The sequence below is a fragment of the Cyprinus carpio genome, chromosome B21 (genome assembly GCF_018340385.1).
Source record: "Cyprinus carpio isolate SPL01 chromosome B21, ASM1834038v1, whole genome shotgun sequence".
NCBI lineage: Eukaryota > Metazoa > Chordata > Actinopteri > Cypriniformes > Cyprinidae > Cyprinus > Cyprinus carpio.
The window spans coordinates 5,906,668-5,927,855 of record NC_056617.1 but is presented as its reverse complement, the minus strand read 5'-3'; the positions used below and the strand labels follow the sequence as shown (position 1 = coordinate 5,927,855).

The following is a 21,188-nucleotide window of genomic DNA, read 5'->3' as shown; positions in this document are numbered from 1 at the left end:
AAAGAAAGTAACGCTTTTATTTAGCAATGATGCATCAATCACAGGACAGTATTTCCATAATGTTACAAAAGAATTATATAAATGTTGTTTTTCAACTTTCTATTTATCAAAGAATCCTGTAAAAATTATTCATTCTTTTCACAAAAATATTAAGCATAATTATATAAGAAATTATTATTAATAATAAATGTTTCTTGAGCAGCAAATCAGCACATTTGAATGATTTCTGAAGGATCATGTGACACTGAAGACTGGAGTAATGAGTAATGAAAAATCAGCTTTGCATCACAATAATAAATTACATTTTAAAATATATAAAATGTAAAAAAAAAAAAGTTATTTTAAATCATAACAATACTTCACAATGTTATTGTATTTTTGATCAAATAAATGCAGCATTGCTGAACATAAAAAAAGAAAGAAAGAAAAACACATCTGACACATTTCTACCGTCGAATGTTATATATGTCATACCTCCAGCATTAGTGGGTGTACGTGTGTGTGTGCTGCTATTATGCCAAAATCTGTTGTTCACACAGGTGGTGCGCACCAGAGGCTAATTTTGTAAAGTGTTTGGACAGCGTGTGAAACATTCAGTGCACGGCAGCCATATTGAGATGAGCAGACAGGTGATTTCAGACCTACAGTGAATCATCACCCCTGAGACCCGACAGATGGAAAGTGTACATCACCCTCTATCTCTCTTTCCTCTTCTTTGTCTCCCTCTTCAACTCAGTTTCATGAACGGAAAACATTGATTAATTAGTCCATTGTGTCTGGAACTTTCAGGTCAATTTACACTAATGATCTGTCAGAGGTCTGTGCTTCATTCAAAGTCAGATATGGGATATTTCTGCTTGATATCTATGAAAATCCATTCAAAAATTTCATTGCAGAATTTTTTTTTTTATTATTCAAACACGCAGCTTTTCACTTCATAAGATGTTAATTGATAGATAGAAGCTATGTGGATTTGTGAATTATTGTGATATTTTTATCAGCTGTTTGGACTCTCATTCTGACGGCACCCATTCACTGCAGTGGATTCATTGGTGAGTGACTGATGTAATGCTTAATTTCTCCAAATCTGTTTTGATTAACAAACAAACTCATCTATACCTTAGATAGTCTAAGGGTGAGTAAATTCAGCAAATGTTAATTTTTATGAGAAGTATTCTGTTAATAAATACTGTAATATTATATAAATAATACTAAAATAACACTGAGAAACAACTGGCAAACAAGCCTTGAAAAGTACTGTATGACAGTGCTGTGAAACCCTGAGAACCAGAAATATGCTATAATCATCATCGAACATACTAACAAATTAGTTACAGCCATCTTCTAATCACTAGTGTTCCCCACTTTATTAATGAGGAGCAGTAGATTCTGCTAAGATATGCACATAACCTTCATAAATATGCAAAGAGGTGAGAAAGACAGGATGTAAAATAATGCATGAAATTAAAGCTGGATATGATAATAAGTAAAAAAAAACAGACACTCAACCTCTACTCTTTAATGCCAGGCAGATATTTGACGTCTGGCTTGTGTCTGGGACTTTAATATTATTCAATCATTTTATCTGTCAATCATCAGAGGTTTGGTAGGAATATGTTGCCTGGGAAAAGCTAAATCCAGGCTTTAATTCCTGTGAAATTAAGAGATAGGCAGAAAAGAGGAAATATTACTTTTACAGTGAGAGTTAGAGGGAAGAAACATGGCAGCAGATGGAGGAGAAGAGATTTTATTATTATTATTATTTTTGGCAGGGAGAATGTCTCGGATAGTTATGGGCGACCTTTAATTACAGAGATTCCTGTTTTGATATTTATTTGATGGTTTCAGTTTTTCAGTATACTTGAAATGAAAATACAAAATCTCCAGAATAAGAACTGAAGATAAAATGTTACCATATTTTTCTTTAAATTAATAGTCCCACATCCATTTCCATATGAAACTAGATTTTACGTTTACTAAACAAAATTCAAGTTTCCCATGCAAAATTTACTGCCGCTCTGTTTTCATGCCTTAAAAGTATATTTAAGTATTCACATTTTATATACTATTATAGTAATTATTAATATTTTGATTTAACTGTTATTTTTCATAATTTTTAGTTTTCATTTGTAATTTTTTTTTGGTTTGTTTTCTGTTTCTCTTCAATTTATTTTTTATTTCAGATTTATTTTTCGTAATTTTAGTCATTTAATTTAATCTTATACAACAATTTTTGCAACAATTTATATTTTCAAGTTTTTTTTCCCTGTTTTTCATGTAATATTTATACGATATATCATTTTTTGTTTTACTTTAGCTTCATTTCAATTTACGAAAATGTTTTTAATAGTTTTAATCTTTAACAGTACTTGAGAGCACTGCGTATAATCATGTAATTTCCAGCCATTATTGCAAATTAGAAACCTTGCATTTTTCTTATCAAGAAAATGTATATATAAATCTTTGTTTGATAGGGGCTAGTGAAAATATGTTGGCAGGTTTATTAAAAATCTGAACTACTGGCCTGACCTGCCTCTAATCGTATATTCAGTTTAAAACACACACACACACACACACAAACACACACACACAACAGGAAATGATCTCAGACACACACACAGGGGTCAAAAGGTCTCTGCTGACTATCAAATCAGTGCTCTGTTCACCACAATACCAAAGAAAACTCTCCAGACATATTATCTGAAGAAATTGCCATGACAACCAAATCCAGAGTGATGCATAAAATCCCCACGGGTGCATAAAAACACACACAATCAAATTACAGACTTACAGTGCCTCAAAATCCAATTTAACCCTTGACACGACAATGAGAACGCGCGCAAATGTGAATACACAGTTCACAGGCCTGTATCATGAAAACCAACGAATAGCAGGGTGTTTCTGTGTTTTTATGTGATTTCGAGAGGCTGTTGATAGCAGTACGGCTGATTTACTCAGGTCATGAACACATTTCTCTTCACCGGGAGCAGATATGGGCTCTGTCGGCGGGGCCGGGGCCCGTCTTCACTGACAGCGCTGGCAGGTATTGTGTGTGTGGGCGGCAGATACCATACAACAACATCAGCTGGAAAAAGAAGACAGACGTCCTCGCTGCTGCCTGTGCTGTTTATGTTCCAGATCCTGCACATAATGATACAGGGCGGCCATGTTGCCACACAGACACAATCAAGTCCTGTCTGATAGGAATCTGATATATTACCATCTGTTTATGTGTATGCAGTTTAATAATCACTCTTAGAGTATTGTTAAAGTGTGCTAGTTCTCTTCTTAAGAGATAGTCCACATAAAAATCACAATCCTTTCATCATTTACTCGCCCTCAAGTTGTTCCAAACCTGTGTCAATTTATTTCAGCTGTTGAACACGAAAGAAGATATTTAGAAGAATGTTGTTAAACACAAAATTGACAGTAGCCATTAACTTTTTTTTTTTCTTCTCCATGCTATTGAAGTCAACAGCTACCAGCAACTGTTTGGTTACCAATGTTCTTCAGAATATCTTCTTTTGTGTTCAACAGCTGAATGAAATTCACACAAGTTACACTGCAGGCGAAACCTCAGTCAACATTCTTCACAAGAAGCAGTTTAGATATGACTTTTCAAACAGAACATCCTCTAGAAGAGACCAAAGCTTGAGGATCAGACGAGCAATTCAGAACAAAAGTGACTGAAATTATGGACAGATGGAGTAAATCTCTTTATTCTAGATCACCAGAGCAGTGCTGTAACACACAAAGGATAAATAAACTTCATAATTTAAACCATCTTCAGTTGGAGGCTTTGATAATGTGGCAAATTTAGCTGAAACAGAATATTAGAGGGAAATAATGTAGGACGGGACTTAATAAAATATGATATTTTCCCCTGCCTATAGTGACTTGGTTTCATTGGTAAAAAAAAAAAGAAAAGAAAAAGATTTTCATTTTGATGAAACATTATGAAACTTTTTTTTTTTGCACTGATAAATTGTGCACAATAAAGCCAGTGACGTATTAATAAGTAAATAGTACATTTCACATTATCTGTAAAGGATAACTCACATTGAGTCTTAAAAATGTGATTTGAAAACGTGTTTTTATTTGACTCTCATTTGCGCTTGTTCAGAGGTTAAAGTCGAGTTGGGAGCGAGTCTCAGTGCTGACAGTTTCATTTAACACCTCGGCTTTTCTGACTTAATGGGACGTATTCTCAACCACCTTCTGGATTATTCAGCAGTTCTGCAGTCTAACTTTAGTTTTTACACACTCTACACAAGCACACACAAGTGTATGTTATTCCTACATTAATTTTCTCACCAAACATGCTGACAAAGTTAAAAACAGACATTGCTGGCTGCCAATAGGAAAGAACATCAAAATAAAAAACTTTTACTTTTACTTTTAATTAGAGCCCTATGAAATCCATTTTAAAAAATTTAGTTATATTTTGTTTTATTTTTTCAAAATTCTGTTTTTTCAATTTTAATTTTCTGGATTTTTCTAGACTCTATGGTTAAATCTTATTCATCAAAAGGCATGTATAATTAATATTATATTGTATAACTTACAATATTAAACATCAATATATAAATAGTTTAATTAAAAAAAAATTTTTTAAGGCCCTATGAAATGTTTTTTTTTTTTTTTCCAATTCTGTTTTTCCTTTCATTTTTGGGATTCCATTTTAATGGTTTCATTAAATATTATTAATATTAATGATCAAAAGCATCTCTAATTGTGTGATTTTATTTTTACATTTCTTTTATTAATTTATTTTATTTTATTTTTTTTTCAGAAATACTGTGTGCGTATTTAAATTTTTCTGCTAAACAAATTCTGGTAAATTTATGGTAGCATTAAGTAATTTTATAGTCATTATAGTCAATAATCATAAGATATGACAATAGTTTTTCTCAAAAGAAACAGTAAAATGCTCATGAATTGACTCTCAGAGCAGTTCTAGAGGTTATGTTTATGTTATGCTCTACGCCATTCATTCACAAATAGAAAGAGGACTCATGGATTCATTTTAAATGGTATTTTTGCAGTTTAATATTCACAGACACAAGTCCACATCAAGTTTTCATTTAAGTGATGTATCCATCCAAAATTTGGCATCCGTGACATTACGCATTATATATTACATTCGGATTTTATGACTGGATTCCGCGATTCCATCCATCCATCCATTCATCCATTCAGCATCACGGAAATCATAGGGCCCTACTTACTTCATGTCAGTTGTCTTATCTGTGTCTATTTTTATTGCTCATAATGAATACTTTGAGAAACATCTGAGGCAGAATTGATAACCTAAAGAAACTTAACTCAGATATCCAAGTCTCCTGAGCTTCTGAAAGAGCAACAAACCCTATAGACGGTCACAGAATCCTTTCAGCTGATCATAAAAGACACTGAAAATTGCAAGATGCTTTAAATCCCTCAAGACCTTCAGTCTTGAAGAACCAAAATGTGTGTTGTTTACTGTTAAATCAATGGCAGACATCACTCACTAATTACAGAGCACTTGAATATTTTGCAGTTGGCTGCACAAATGCTTTGCTAGAGCAGTAAATCAGCCAGAATTTCCATTTTGTCTCCCTGGTCTTAAATTGCCTTGTTCTCTCAGTTTGGGCTTTTTCTTTTTGTTGTGTGTGAGAATATGTGTGTATGTGTGTGTGTGTGTGTGTGTGTGTGTGTGAGTGAGAGAGAGAGACGTCAGATTAATCCCACTCTAGTTCACCGTTAACTCTGCGGTGTCCTGGATGGCTTAATGATATGAATAATTAACATATCCCCTCACTCACAGTCTGTTCACTACTCAACTGAATATTCCTGCTACTCCATTTTCTTCTTCTCATACTGCATTGTTTTTGAAGCCTTTGCGTATAGCGAGGAAAGCAGGAGTAGTGTAACTGTAAATATTATTACAGTTTAAAAATGTAATTTATTGCTGTGACGGCAAAGCTGAATTTTCAGCATCATTACTCCAGTCTTCAGTGGCACATGATTCTTCAGAAATCAATCTAATATGCAGATTTGCTGATAAAAAAAAAAAACATTTCTTCTTATAATCAATGTTTAAAACAGCTGTGCTGCGTGACATTTTTGACATTTTTTCAGGAGATAGTTCAAAAGAACAGGATTTATTTGAAACAGAAATCTTTTGTAACATTATAAATATAGAGTTCTGGCATGAAACTCTAGATGGCGCAGTCCGATAGATCTAACTCAATCTGACCTAATGACCTCATCACATGGCACAGCTGATTGGTTTTCTCCTGTATCAGTAGCCAATGAGCTCGCTGCTCAACATTCAAATATATGACCAGTGTTTGCTGTAGCAGTTTGCAGCTTCAGAAACCCTCCACCTTCCCCAGCTCCACCTGTATAGATCTGCTACGAGGTGATTCATGTGTGCTATATAGTTGCTGTTCCAAATCAGTTACTTTTAAGTTTCATTTCAGTTAGGATGTTGACTTAGAAGGCACTTGTCTATGTAGTCTATAGGCAGCAAGGTAGCTCTCTAGGTTTTGGAACAAACATATACTATAAAAGATTATTGGAGTATGTTTTAAAATAAAATATTATTTCAGTCTCCCACATTTAGTTCACTATGTTTTTTTTGTTTTGTTTTTGTTTTTTTAATTAATTGTGAAATTTACTAGCAATTTCTGAGAGAAAATAGTTTCTACACCAAATCCGGCAATAAAATAGCCTTAATAAATTTAGGATATTTAACCTACATGGTCTGTGCAAAACTGTTTATGAAATGATGTTATAAAAGCATGAATGTGTTGTTGGGTAAGCATCATTTTTCTCCCTGTCAAGTAGAAATGACATCTGACTGCTGCCCTGTCTGTAAATACACCACCAGCTGGATCACATCAATATTGTATAGCAGCTTCCAAATATGGATCCCAATCCATGCCAACCAGCAACGATGACTGACGAAAGTGAGAGGTAAAATCTAGGAGTATGTTTCCATTCCAAAACTCCCATTAGACTACCTTGTGCTGCCAAAATCCTCGCAAAATAATCCACAGGCTCGATCTGGATTAGGACTAGGATTCTGAGCTGGGGTTTCATAGTTAATCTGACAACACATCTTTGTGTGGGGTTGATCATTAGACCGCCTGGCGTGATCAGATTATAATAATAGATTTAATGAAACAAATTTCTTTAAAAGAACAACAGCTTGTGATCGGTGAGTTACGTAATTTATCTCCATTTTGGAACACATGCGGCTTCAATGCAGATTGATAGGGAATAATGCGATCTATCTATCAGGTTTGAATCCTTAAGCCTTTCCGACCTGCAATAACATTTTAGATTAATGTCTCATAAACAGTGGGGGTGGAACACTGTAATAACCCACAGCATCTTTATCTAGGATAGCTAAATAAATAAATATTCATATAAATCAAATAAGTGAATAGGACAAAAAGACAAAGGAGCTTTTAATGTTATTGAATTGAGTATGTCCAGATACTGGACGGCTGAATTAATCTTTATGCCACAGGGAAGAAAATCGCATGCTCAGTTGCTCACTAGGTCAGGAACAGGAAATTCTCTTCCTCTCTGATCCTGTGGGTCATTTTCATTCATGTCAGGGCAGTGTAATGGAAGTTAACAGCACAAAAGAAAAGCAAATTTGCTTTTTATGTACTCTATAATAATATGTTAGGGTTTATGTACATCACAATGTGTTTTCCCCTTTACAGATAAAAGACTGAATCTCAGAAAGAAATGGAGATCTAGTATCTCCATTATTTATAAAGCACTTGGAAAGACAAAGTAGCTTTTGAGTTTAAGTGCTTGATTCTTTCATTAACCAAAAGCCCTTTCAGGTCCTTGCTGACTTCGGGAAGCTACCTCTTGAGACAGCATGCTAACTGAAATAGAACCTCACAGTGACAGATTTTATGCTCTACATAGGCAACCTCTCAAAATGATTCAAAAACAAATTATAAATTAAAAAAAATCGTATTTGATTCCAGTCAGTATTATTTTCATATTTATATACTATTATATTATTTATTAATTTTTACTTATATTTAGATTTTAATATTTATATTTATTAATATTTTGAATCAGTTTAACAGTCATTTTGTTAAACTGACTCAACATTTTTATATTATATATTTTTTTATTTTTGTTTATTTTTGTATACATTTCACACACACACACACACACACACACACACATATATATAAAAAAAACAAACAAACACACACATATATATATATATATTTTTATCACCACGTCCCCTTAGGGGCTCCATAATATTTTCATAAAGCTATCTATCTATCTATCTATCTATCTATCTATCTATCTATCTATCTATCTATCTATCTATCTATTCAGTATTGATGAATGATATATCGAAGTGCATACAATCTCATAAGTAGCACCTAATTGTACAACGGCTTGGCTATGTTGCAATCTAACTATTTCTAGGGGAAAATTTTCAAAACATATCAAACATTACATTAATGAATAATTATTAAAAAGACAGTCATTTTAATTAGTTGTAACTATTTCATACTTTTCAGTACTGATGAATGAGTATATTGATGCATTTGTTTTCACAAGGGATTCTGGGATTGCTTTTTTCACAACGGATGCTATGTTGCAATCTGGCCAAATATAGGTTTCACAAATTCGCCTGTTCATTCAGCCCTGCCAGAAAATGGAAAACGAACTTGGCTTGCTGTCTGCAAAGGCGGCTCGAACCCGAGGCTCAGCTTAAGCTCTGAGTAAGAACACCCCCCACCCCCTTGATGGTAAGGTGTGCAGGAAAAAGAGAATAATTTGGGTGGGGGGGTAGATGCCAGAAAAATTCTCCCTGGAACGGACTAATGAATGCTGCTTATATACGGTCATAGCGGTGACTGACAAGACTACATGATTAGGCTCCTCCCAAACCTGCGATGGGAGCTTCATGTGTTAGAAGGCAGCATAAGATACCATTCACTTGTTAGCTATGATGCCTTAAAAGGTAATCTAGTTCTGGAGCTCACTGAGTGCTAATGTGTTAGAAACCACAAACCTCTCACAAAACAAGTGACACATCAAACTTTCTGACAGGTGTCCGTGACTTTCCTCCATTGGGTGGGAGAAGTAAATAACAAACACCGCCTACAACCAGTCAGTCAGGATGTGTCTCCTATTCTCAGCATTCATCATGTACCCAAACTATCTGCAGTGACTCAACGAGTTTCTTAGCAACAGCCGAAACACTCAAGATGTCAATAGCAATGTTCTCCACCGCTATGACTGTGATTCTTATTATCTTGTCAGTCGCTTGTCTCGCTGTACGATCTTCATCCTAAAAACAATAGAAGAAAACGGGCTGAACGATTAAGCTCACAATGGCAGATGTCTTGAATGTCCAAAGCAAATGTCACTCACTGTTCTGTTAATATCAAATCCTCTTTTCTGTGGCAACTGTATGGTCTCTCTGGACTCAGCCAATCACAGCGCGGCATCCCTGAAGGCCACGGCCCACACAGCCAATCAGGAATGTGCGTCATCGTCATGGGGCATCGCAGCAAGCTAAGGCAGATCATCTATCTATCTATCTATCTATCTATCTATCTATCTATCTATCTATCTATCTATCTATCTATCTATCTATCTATCTATCTATCTATCTATCTATCTATCATCTTTAGTTTCTCTGTCCTGCTTTTAGTCTGAGCGAGTGCACAGAATGAGAGCAAAAGAGAGAGACCTGTTTTAGCCAGTAATTTGTGTCCTCAATCTATTTTAAATGCCCCCTCAATTTGACACGTTGCAAATAACTCACGTTTCTGTTACTTCACAAAGTCAGAATAATGGCAGGGTTTAAAGTTCAGTTCATTTCTAAGAATCAGTTTAAACTGTGTTTCACTAAATCGCCCCAAACATTAATTCAGTGTTTGCTAACTCTGATATTTGGCTTGGATTCTCAGTCACATAGGTGTGTGTGAGTGTGTGTATGTGTGTTTGCTTTTAGTCTGTTCTTTTCTGCTGTGCACCAGAGGCTTACAAGCATCACATAAATGTCAGTAATTCCACACTAGTCCCAAATTTCTCGTCTTTCCTTCCTCTCTCTTTCTCCTCCCCCTCTCCTGTTCTCTCTCTCTATCTCGCTCTCTGTCGATGATGCTGTGGGGAACCTGAAATCCTGTCAAGTAAGCTCTGCAGCAACATATGCATTCAACCAAGCACTAAAGAAACACACACAACCGAACCTCACAGCTCAGAGCGGAGTGGAAGTGAAGGGCCTGCAGTTACTTCAGTGAAATTCTTAGAATGGCAACAATAAATTGCTTTGAGACCTGAGAGTTTAAATCAGCCTCTATAACCAGCAGATCATTTAGAAAGATAGAAAGATAGAAAGTCAAACCAATTGAAAAACATTCAAACTCTCCTTCCTTTTTATAAGTTCCTGTCCATTAGATGACACAGCAAATATGTATGCTCTATTTCTCCTGATCACATAGACATAAACACACAGAGAAATACAAACACAGTGACACACACTTCCTAGTGCCTGTAATTAACACACACACACAAAAGTGAAAGAAAAGCAGTCAGCAGGACAGGGGGTTATCCTGGGGGAAATGACATTTGTCCAAACACTTGTTTGGATGACTATTTAGAAGAACACAAACAAAGCTCAGCGATAATAACATCTCATTAGTGTGCTGAGGCAATTAAAGTTGTCTCTTGCATAACACTCTCAGCTACTATAGGGCACGGCAAAAACATCTAAATTATTCACATTCCTGCAGTCTGATCAACGGATCCGGCCACTGGACTCACTTCAAAATACAGAGAGGAAACGGCTCAAACGCTGAATGAATGACTGTGCTTCAGAAATCTATCTATCTATCTATCTATCTATCTATCTATCTCCATATCTATCTATCTATCTATCTATCTATCTATCTATCTATCTATCTATCTATCTATCTATCTATCTATCTCCATCTATCTTACTTCTTCTACATCCATCATCTTTCTTCTATCTATCATCATCTATCTATCTATCTATCATCTATCATCCCTTTTTCATAATCATCTATCTATCTATCTATTCTATTCTCTTCTTTCTTTCTTTCTTTCTTTATCCTTCTTCCATCCTTCCATCTTCTATCTATCATCTATCCATCTATCCATCCATCTATCTATCTATCTATCTATCTATCTATGCATCCGTCCTTCCTTCCTTCCATCCATCCATCCATCCATCCATCATCATCTTTCTTTCTTTCTTTCTTTCTTTCTTTCTTTCTTTCTTTCTTTCTTTTCTTTCACTTTCCATTTCCATCCATCCATCCATCCTCCATCCTTTTTTCCCGCCCTCTATCTATATTGCATCCACTGTCATCCTATCTATCTATTTCTATCCATCCATCTTTTCTTCTTTCTTCTTTCTTCTTTCTTTCTTTCTTTCTTTCTTTCTTTCTTTCTTTCCGACTTTCCGCTCTCTTCTTTGTCTTTCTCCTTTCTTTCCTTCCTTCCACCCACCTCACCCACCCACCCATCCCCATGCCCTTTTTCCCACCCCCATCCATCCCTTCCCATCTACATCCATCCCATCCATCCCTCCCATCTATCTATCTATCTATCGTCTCTCTATCTATCTCTATCTATCCATGCTCTTGTCCTATCCATATCTATCTATCTATATATCTGCCTTCTCCTCCCTGATCAGCATGAGACCAAATCATACAGTTTTTCACAGGCAGTAAACTCTGTTGTTCATTCATTGCCTTCTCCTCCCTGATCAGCATGAGACCAAATCATACGGACTATCCATGGGACCACCCTTCTCTTCTCAAGACTCATGCTTGCTGTCTCCAATCCACAGCTATTCCACCTTGCACTGTCTTGCTTTAAAGAACCTATGATTTCTCCAATCCAAAGCAAACCCAACAACCCACAATCTAGCATACCCCCCCACCCAACCCACCCCCCCACCCCACCCACCCACACGCTATCTATGTCTATATGCATGCTATCTATCTATCTATCTATCTATCTAGCTATCTATCTATCTAAAGTCTAAAAAAAAGTGGTGAGGTTAGGGCAAGCATGCTGAGTCTTTCAGTTTTTCCCTGCAGGCAGTAAACTCTGGTGTTCATACTCATTGAATTAGTCCTCTGCATTTAACCATCATGTTGCCGAAGATGCACACACACAGCAGCAGTGAACACACACACACACTGTGACGAACACACACCTCTATCTGTATAGCAGTGGGGCAGCCATTTTATGCTTGCGGGGCCCGGGGAGCAGTCCGCGAACCCCCTCTTCGGGGGTTCGATGCCTTGCTCAAGGGCCACCTACGTCTGTGGTTTTGAAGGTGGAGAAGAACTGTAACATTGCACATCCCCCCACAACAATTCCTGCCGGCCCGAGACCTCGAATTGCTTTAAAGAACCTAGGAGTGCTTTGCTCCCAGTACACTGAAGAACCCAAAAAAAATCAAAAAAAATATAAAAATAACATTAAAATACTCCCAGTACACTGAAGAACCTATAATGTAGCATAAATAATTTTTAAATCACTTGATAATCATACATCCAAGAAAATCAATACAGTGATAAGAAGAGGATTCACAGACAGCTCTTCTGTACACTCACTGAATGTTTTGAACAGCTATGAGTCACTTCCGTTTAAATGTGAAACAAATATGGCATCTTCAGTACACATTCAGCATGATTCAGTTACTAGGAACTGAGTGAAGGTCTTTGTATCTTCCTTAAAAATACAGATATATAAAGTATTTAAACGCAATACTTTCTCATCTTGTATTACCTGAACAACAACAATAGCATCTTTTCATTTGAGAAAACTGGGTAGAATCTGAGAGATAGAGTATATAGTATACAAAAATCGCGAGTGCAGATGTTCCAGTGGTTTGACATTCCACAATTCCTGTCCACATTAATACTATCAGATAAATCCTCTGCTGACAGCTGCAGTGTTCCAGGCTTTAATCAGACCTCTCTCTAAACATGAGCATGATGAATTACACTTTCTCTGTGTGAGAAAAATGAATACACTCACACAAACACCTATAGTCACACACCTAATAAAAGCAATTAAGTGAAAATCTATTTATGTAACGTGAATTCATTTACACTAATGGCTCTGGAGATTAATTTCTCTGACAAAACAATGGATCAGAGATATTAATCAACATGTTTATTTGACACTGTACAGTCAAGACTGCTTGGCAGATGCTTTCATCAAAATTAAATTACACTGGATTCAAGGTATACATTTAATTAGTTTTCCCTGGGAAGCAATCTCATGACCTTTTGGCATTGCTAGCTCCATGCTCTATTGGTTTACTGTATTTAACAGAATAGTTTACCCCAAAAAAATCAAATTTAAATCATTGTTTATTCTTCTACATTCTCAAGCCTGGCACATCAAAATCTAATGACTGTATTTTAATGCTGTATCTCACACAAAGATATTATTTGACCTCAGAAGACTTCAAATTAACCACTTTATGGTGTTTTTTGTCCATTTTGGAGTGTGAATTTAACATAAAGCCAGCAATGGCAAGTCATGGGTTCAATTCCCAGGAATATATTAAACGAAGAAATGTATGCCATTAATGCAATGTTAGTTGCACTGAAATCCACTTTTGTCATATTGAAAGGAACAGCTTGGACATTCTGCAAAATATCTCCATTTGCATTCAGCCAAAGAAACAATGTCTTATGAATTTGGAATCACTAGATCACAAACAAAATCACAGTCATTGTAATAGAACATAGCTTTGGTATATCAAATACCAGGTATCACTAGAAAACAATAACTATAAAATAAAAATGAACACTAATCTATGGTGAAGGCAACTGACTCTCAGTAGAAGTGTGTTGTTGGTGCTGCTGGATTTACAACTACTGAGAAACTATCAGTTACATAAGATGAGCTCTCAAATCCTAATGATCAGCTGAAAGTAATTATATAAACAAACTGTAAGCCAATAACTGCACAAACTGTCAACTGAAGAGCTCTCATGATCAAAGACTCATCAAATATGAAGGGGACGTAACATATATAATATGAAGATAAATGATTGTTGTGCAGGATGCATAAGACTTCATACTGCACTGATACTTAAAACAATATCTGCCAATAATGACGCTGATAGTTTGGATGTCTTGATTTAAAAACAGATCATTTCTAAGTAATGTAATTTCAAACCTAGCATTTTCCCACATTTATTTAGCTAACTTCAGATGCTAAAAGTTCTGATTAACTTTCTCTTTGAAGTGAAGGAAGGAGGTCAAACATAAAAGTGAAAAGCTATCGATAAATTCATAGCGTTTTTCTTGCCACGGGCTGCTGTGCTCAGTAATTCCAGAATCAATTCCAGCAGCCTCTGTGGTTTGTATCTTAAAACCATCGCCTTGCACAGGAAACATTCTCCTTGAGGCTGAAATTTCATTGAATACCACAGCGCTGATGATAAATATTATTTTACGATGCATAAAAAACAAATGTGGCGGTAAATCTCTTCACAACTCACTGGAAGCTTGTGGGAGTTCAGACTAAAAAACCTGATATTCAGTTGCTACAGATCATGCGGTTTGGTTATTATTAAACAACATCTGCTTTTACAGTATTTAATAAAAGATAGTGATGAAATAAACAGAAAGCGAGTGCTAAAGACCTCTAGTCACTCAGAAGAGGAGCAGGTGGAGCTCTGTAAAGCCACGCCCCTCCTCTCGCATAATTACAATTATAATGAGGATCCTGTCAACCCACATGGCCACCAGCAAATGACATCATCAGTCATACGCCTGGACACATGCCTACAAGAAGTCTTAAGATTTCATGGATGATTTATTCAGAATGCTTATCCTGAAAGACCCAAAATCACTGCCAATGGGGAAATCATGATGAAAAATGTACATGGAAAAGAAGTGTTAGGGTTTAAAAACTGTAAAACTTACTAAATAGTAATAAATAACAAAAACATTATAACATTTTATGGAATGAGGTGTTTGTTTTGTATTTTAATACTAGTCATCTTCAGCTGTCTTAAGCCCTTAAAGGAATAGTTCACCTACAAAATGACAATTCTGTCATCATTTAGAGAATATGACTTTCTTTCTTCTGTGGAACACAAAAAGTATTTATTTATAGCATTATATCGATTTTATGTGCTCTTTTAGATACGATGAGAATTAATGGTGATCACGGCTGTCAAACTAAATTGTCAGGGAATTATGACTTAATTTAAGCCTGTTTCTCAAAGAAAGCTATACCATTGCTTCAGAAGACTTGGAATATAGTGCAAGGTTTTATGCTTTTCATTGTGCTTTTTTGTCCTTTTCAGAGCTTGACAGCCTATGGTCCCCATTTACTTTCATAGGAGCGTGAACAATCTTATTTCCATGGATAAAAGAAAGTCATACTGGTTCAGAATAACATTAGGACTGCCAGAATTTTCATTTTAGGGTGAACTGCCCATTTAAACCTTTTTGATTTTGTGATTTTCCAAAATAACTTCTTTTATCAAATGCTCTGCTTTGATCAAATGCTCTTCTTTTATCAAGTCGCTATATTTCAAAAGACATTCAACTCTTACAAAACAATGACCTTTAGAAAGATCTCTGAAAACTTGCCCACGCATGGCATGAGTCAAGAACTTCACTGAATGTTTCAAACATTGACATTTAAAAAGTGTTGGTAACAGCAGATTGGTAATGTTGATACCATTCCAACAACACTGTGTTCGCTGGTTTGCACAGACATCATCTACAAACTCATTACAAATGGCTTTGGCCTGTAACATGCTGAATTTAGTTTCACAATGTGGGCCTGCAACAGAAACATTACAACACTGAGATGGCTTAACCAGGGTCCACTAATCCTAACCACAATCAGCCAGAGACAGAACAAGCTACTGGCTTCAAAACATAAAATATTAAGTGGGACTGTTCTTTGGCTGTACGGCAGGGACTAAAATTATGACTCTGCAATCCCACAGAGCTTGTATATATGACATTTTGAAACATGCCATTTTTTTATTTTAGACCAGGAAACACAGCATAATGCTATATATTGTAATATAAACTGTGACTAGCTATACAAAACATTTGCTTTCCAATGACACATACAATAAGATCCACAGAGAAGTTATCTGATCCAACATGGATGCAAACAACAGCTGAATAATCACACAAACACACAAGGAAGTCAATAAATATTGATAAGTATAAAAAGTTTAACCCTGTTGAAGTGGACTGCATAACTGGATGGGGTCATGCATCTATTTACAATAAACTATTGAAGTAAAAGAGTCTATAAATAAGGCAAGTCCTTGAAAAAACAGACACAATTCCCAAGGAGCGAGGTCAGTATGCAGAGAGGGATTGTTTGCTGAACGAAGGCTTCACTAATTCATTCCCAAAATTACTCTTTTAATCCTAATTAAAATGTGAGCACACCTGGAGAATATGAGAAGTCAGATGATCACAACAACCTCTGACACTAAACCGTGGGCTGAATCTAACCAGGACACCCAGTGATTTAACAATATACAGAAACAATGGAACAGGCAAATTAGCCATATGGGGTCTTTTTGGAGGGGGGCTATGGATGATTGGTCCATGGACGTCCCTCAGTATTATGTTCTGTGCCGTGCCAGACCCTGCAGTAATTGGCTCATTTTAACTGAGTACTGATGTTGAAAAACCATATTGTGCCATTGTATTTAAAGAAAAGCATGCTTGAAGTGCCATGTAAAATTTCAGCAAAGGACAGTTCACCAGTTTTGAAAAAGTAAGCATTGAAAGCCTAAGTGAAGAGGAGGGATAAAAGAGCTCTTTGTTTAATTGAGGCAGTTTGCATAAATACATTATAGTTCATTTTTAAGCTATACATTACACAAATATGTCCAGGTCATATTGTATATGTAATATAATGCAAAAATAAATGCAGAGCCATTGTATTTCATGTCAAGAATATATATGAATGCACTTTTGATAACTTTGGAGACTGTTATTCCATGCAGACTTATAAAAAAATGATGCACTAAAGTGCATGAAAACGTCACATCCTGTGATGCTTACTTGATGTTTATTTCGAGCCAGAAACCAAAAAAAAAAGGGATCCTTAAAAATCCAATTTAATCCTAACATTAAAAATACTAAAATTGGCCACACACATAAATCTAATCTCCATAAATGTTTTAGTGTTTAGTGATATTTTAATTGTAATTGAATAATGATTATTTCAATCATAGGTAGCAATAAATCAAAGCACAGCAAGATTTTTATATATTTGGTTTCTCATGTTTGGTATATACCCACATTTAAAAAAATAAAATAAAATAACATAAAATAAAACATCACCATATGCCCCATCTCAGATTCCAGAATGAACTGGTTCATGCGTCGAAAAGTTAAAAAATATAAAATGCAAGAAGTAGTCTTAAAATATAGAATTAAAAGTCTTAAACTAAAAAAATCATCCAGATTTTGCCTCTTTAATTAGAACGTTATATTCGACTTAAATCGCCTATAAAGCACAAGCAAAAGGCTTATGTATTGACCTGCTACTGTACATGTCATTGTTGTGACTCCAGATTCTAACAGTCCATATTCTAACAAAGGCCTGCCGTCACTGGAAACAGGACATATGATGCAGGACTGCGAGTTGATGCAGGGAAAAACATGGATGGATGTGCGCTCACACGCTCAGATCCGGTAAACACCGGAGAAATCCTGCCGTTTAGAGATCGTTCTCGCGCGCACCGACGGTCGTGATTGATCATTTATTTATTTTTTTGCCACAAAGACATCGACTTCATTAACCTTCATAGCGATCAATATTCATCACCCCACCCTTCAGGTTCCCGCATCAACATCTCCCACCGACCGAACGACCGACCTACCATTCCGTGCCAGCTGCCCGTCCGACGATCCCGGTCCGGTGACAGTTCAGTCCTGTTCAAAACATCCCGGTACGCGACGGATTTAAAGACCACTGTGAGGACGAATCAAGCAGATATAAAGAAAAAAAAAGGTAGATGAAACAAAAAGAGAAGGATTAAAGCCTGAGTTTGCGATGCTGAATCACTGCGCGCTCACCATTGTGCTGCAGGATGCTGCGTGTACCATTACGGATCCTACCAGCGTACGGATGGAGGAGGGTGGGGGTGTTGCGGGAGACTAGTTGCTGTAGAAACCGAAGGGCGCACACGATGACGTCAAAGCCGAGAACGGTCTAATAGGAGTGAGGAGATGGAGAGGAGCGGCGCTCCGAGCACGCATCTGTAGATTGGTGGGCTTTGGCGCACATGACCGCCGACTGCGTGTTCGGAGGCGGGCAGAGAGAAAGCAGCCAGCATCACAGGGCATTCGATTCATTCCGTTTCGGTTTGATGAATCAATTCAAAATAATCGATTCACTGATTCTTTCGAGTCCTTTGTCAAAGGTTAGCCCCAAACCTAGGTCTTTCAACGGCAACATGAGGTAGCCTAATTAATATAGTAGTAGTAGTAATAATAATAATAATAATAATAATAATAATAATAATAATAAACAACATTAAGCGCTTCTTAAACAAGCAAAGACAAGGAAATCAACTTGAATTAATTAATACGTTCTTTAAATAAATAAATAACTCCGTCAAAGACTAGCCTATATAGGCTAATGCAAAGGGACTTTGAACTTTTTATTAATTTTCATAAATAATGTTTTTTTTATTATTGTGTTATCATGTTTTTATTGTGTTTTATTGTGTTTTTAGATATTATTATTTAATCAAAACAACCCAGCTGCAGTTTGATTGATATTAATTGGAATGCAGGATAAAAAATTAAAATAAAAAACATGATTTTTGAACATTTTTAAAAACAGAATTTTTTTGCAAATGAACTCTTATACTCGTGTGTGTGTGTGAAGAGAGAGAGAGAGAGAGAGAGCGAGAGAGCGAGATTCGTTGTGGATTACAAAGTTTTTCAATTATGTAAATTATGTTTTGCCACTAAGATGGTAGTATTTACTACTGTAAATCCATTATTGTTTGAGTTTACGCAAAATAATTTTCCAGCGTAGGCCTACTCGAATAAATAAAAATGTCAAAAGTTGCGTAATTTATTATTTCAACCCGTTTCTACACAAAACTTGTCCCTAGCCAGCGCCAATGCTTTGAATTTCAAAGAATCGGTTCAAACGAACGATTCATTAACGAATCGCACATCACTAAGTACTTCTGGACCTAAAAACACTGCACTCTATTAATGAGAGTCTAGTTGAAATTAAAATAAGTATTATTTATTGATGTATATTCATATTATTTTCATTTACCACAGAGAATAAACACATTTCTGGCTCATCTGTTTTTTATTTATTTATTTATTTATTTATTTATTTATTTATTTATTTATTTATTTATTTATTTTATCAGAATAAATAACTTTTACATTTATTCATTTAGCAGAGACTTAAAAAAAATGAATGAACATAACTTTAAAAATACTTACCACACTTCCCAGCTGAGTTCTTCTTCTTTTTTACATTTTTTTTTTTTCAGGCAGTGATGTTGCAACTGAATATGGCTAGGCAGATAAACTCTGAGTGAAATTATAAGTAAATTATATCATAAGTGTGCACTGTGATCTCTTCACTAACTAAAAAGGACTCCAGGCGCAGTATTGTCACTAGAGAGCTGTGGTTGGATTGACTGACAGCCCCAATTCTCAGCCAAGCTGTCATCGTTCTAAACACTTAGAGTGATGTCAAGTGGCAGAACATGCTGAATGTGCAAGATCCTCTGGGCGTCTACCTCACAATTACACTCCTGCCTCTCTGAGTATATTGCTATAATCATACCAGTCCTCATTTCAGACTGTCTATCCAGCCCATGCATTACAATGTCCCTTGCTCCCTCTCTAACATTTACACCTCAAGGCCTTTAGTGAACCCAGGGCTCAGCTGTGAGTGATATTGTTGCATAGTAAATAAAATGCATTCATACATTGAACATGCAAAACTGTCTTGCATTTTGTGGCATTGGTAAATATTGACAAATCTGCATTTGTGCCTTTTAGCAGATAAATACCCCACAATGACCGTGCCAGAGTGAAGTGGTCCACTTTGAAAATCAAGAGCACTCGAGAAAATCTTTACGTAACATCATTATGGAAATTATCGACTTACTCTGCAGACATTGCCAGTACTGTGCAGGGAAAGTTATGAGGCTGTTCACATATCTTATCAATCCACATAAATGCAGCTGTGTTTAACATTTAATCTCCTATTGTTTAATTTCCATCTTCCAGATGCAGGATTTGCCTTACACACTTAAGAGAGATGTGTTACGCTCTAGGCACATAAAAAGGCTTTCTGTGTTATCAAGGAGAATCAAATACATATTTCATGATCGTTGTGGAATATTCATTTTGATGGTGGTGAAACAGTTCAGAGACCTTATTATTTAAACATCTTATTTATTCCACACACACACACACACACACACACACACACACACACACACACACACACACACACACACACACACACACACACACACGCGATAAACTGGAATTCATATTCGAGCATGAGTGAATATGATATAAGTTGTTATAAACAGCACATTAAAACTCTTAAAAATGACTGTACTTCCATGCAAAGAGCAATGACTTTTTATAATGACAGTATTATTCCACTAGGGGGCGTGTCTTACATTATAAATGCTAAAGCAACCAACCACTCAGTGGAAGGAAGCCATTAAAACTGAATTACTTCCTGACAAACTGAGATTTGACCTCTAGCTATTGAAAACCAACTTTCAAGTGCTGAGTGATGTTGATAAGATAATCTCTGACTCTTATGTTTCTCAATTTATCTTTTAGGGGAGAATTCTCTCTCAATAACTTATAAAATATGCATATGTTGCTAGTAAAATTTATTTATTTAGGCAGCTGTGGGCTTTACCACTGCAAAAGGAAAATATTGCTACTACTATACAGGGTAGTGCTATAAAATATTCTGAACATACTTCAACATAAACCATCACTCATTGTCAGTGTAATGCATACAGATGCTGATGATGACCAGCACATGGTGCAGACACGGAAATATACAAATGTTTTTTATTACTCTGCCTCTGAATTGAATAACCACATTCTGAGTTCTAAAGTTGCTGTTTACATATACAT

General features: G+C 35.9%; 1 protein-coding gene across 1 annotated transcript in view; it reads right to left on the bottom strand.

Moving 5' to 3' along the window:
* The window catches only part of LOC109101277 (mitogen-activated protein kinase 10-like), a 61,657-nt gene extending 43,392 nt beyond the window's left edge, over positions 1–18,265 (bottom strand). Inside the window, exons 1-2 of the mRNA XM_042748463.1 lie at positions 18,114–18,265; positions 17,918–18,009 (exon numbers count right to left, since the gene is read on the bottom strand). Coding sequence (XP_042604397.1) covers positions 17,918–17,920 — 3 coding nt within the window. The 5' untranslated portion in view covers positions 17,921–18,009; positions 18,114–18,265. The remainder of the gene's footprint in view (positions 1–17,917; positions 18,010–18,113) is intronic.
* Between the last annotated feature and the right edge of the window lie 2,923 nt (positions 18,266–21,188).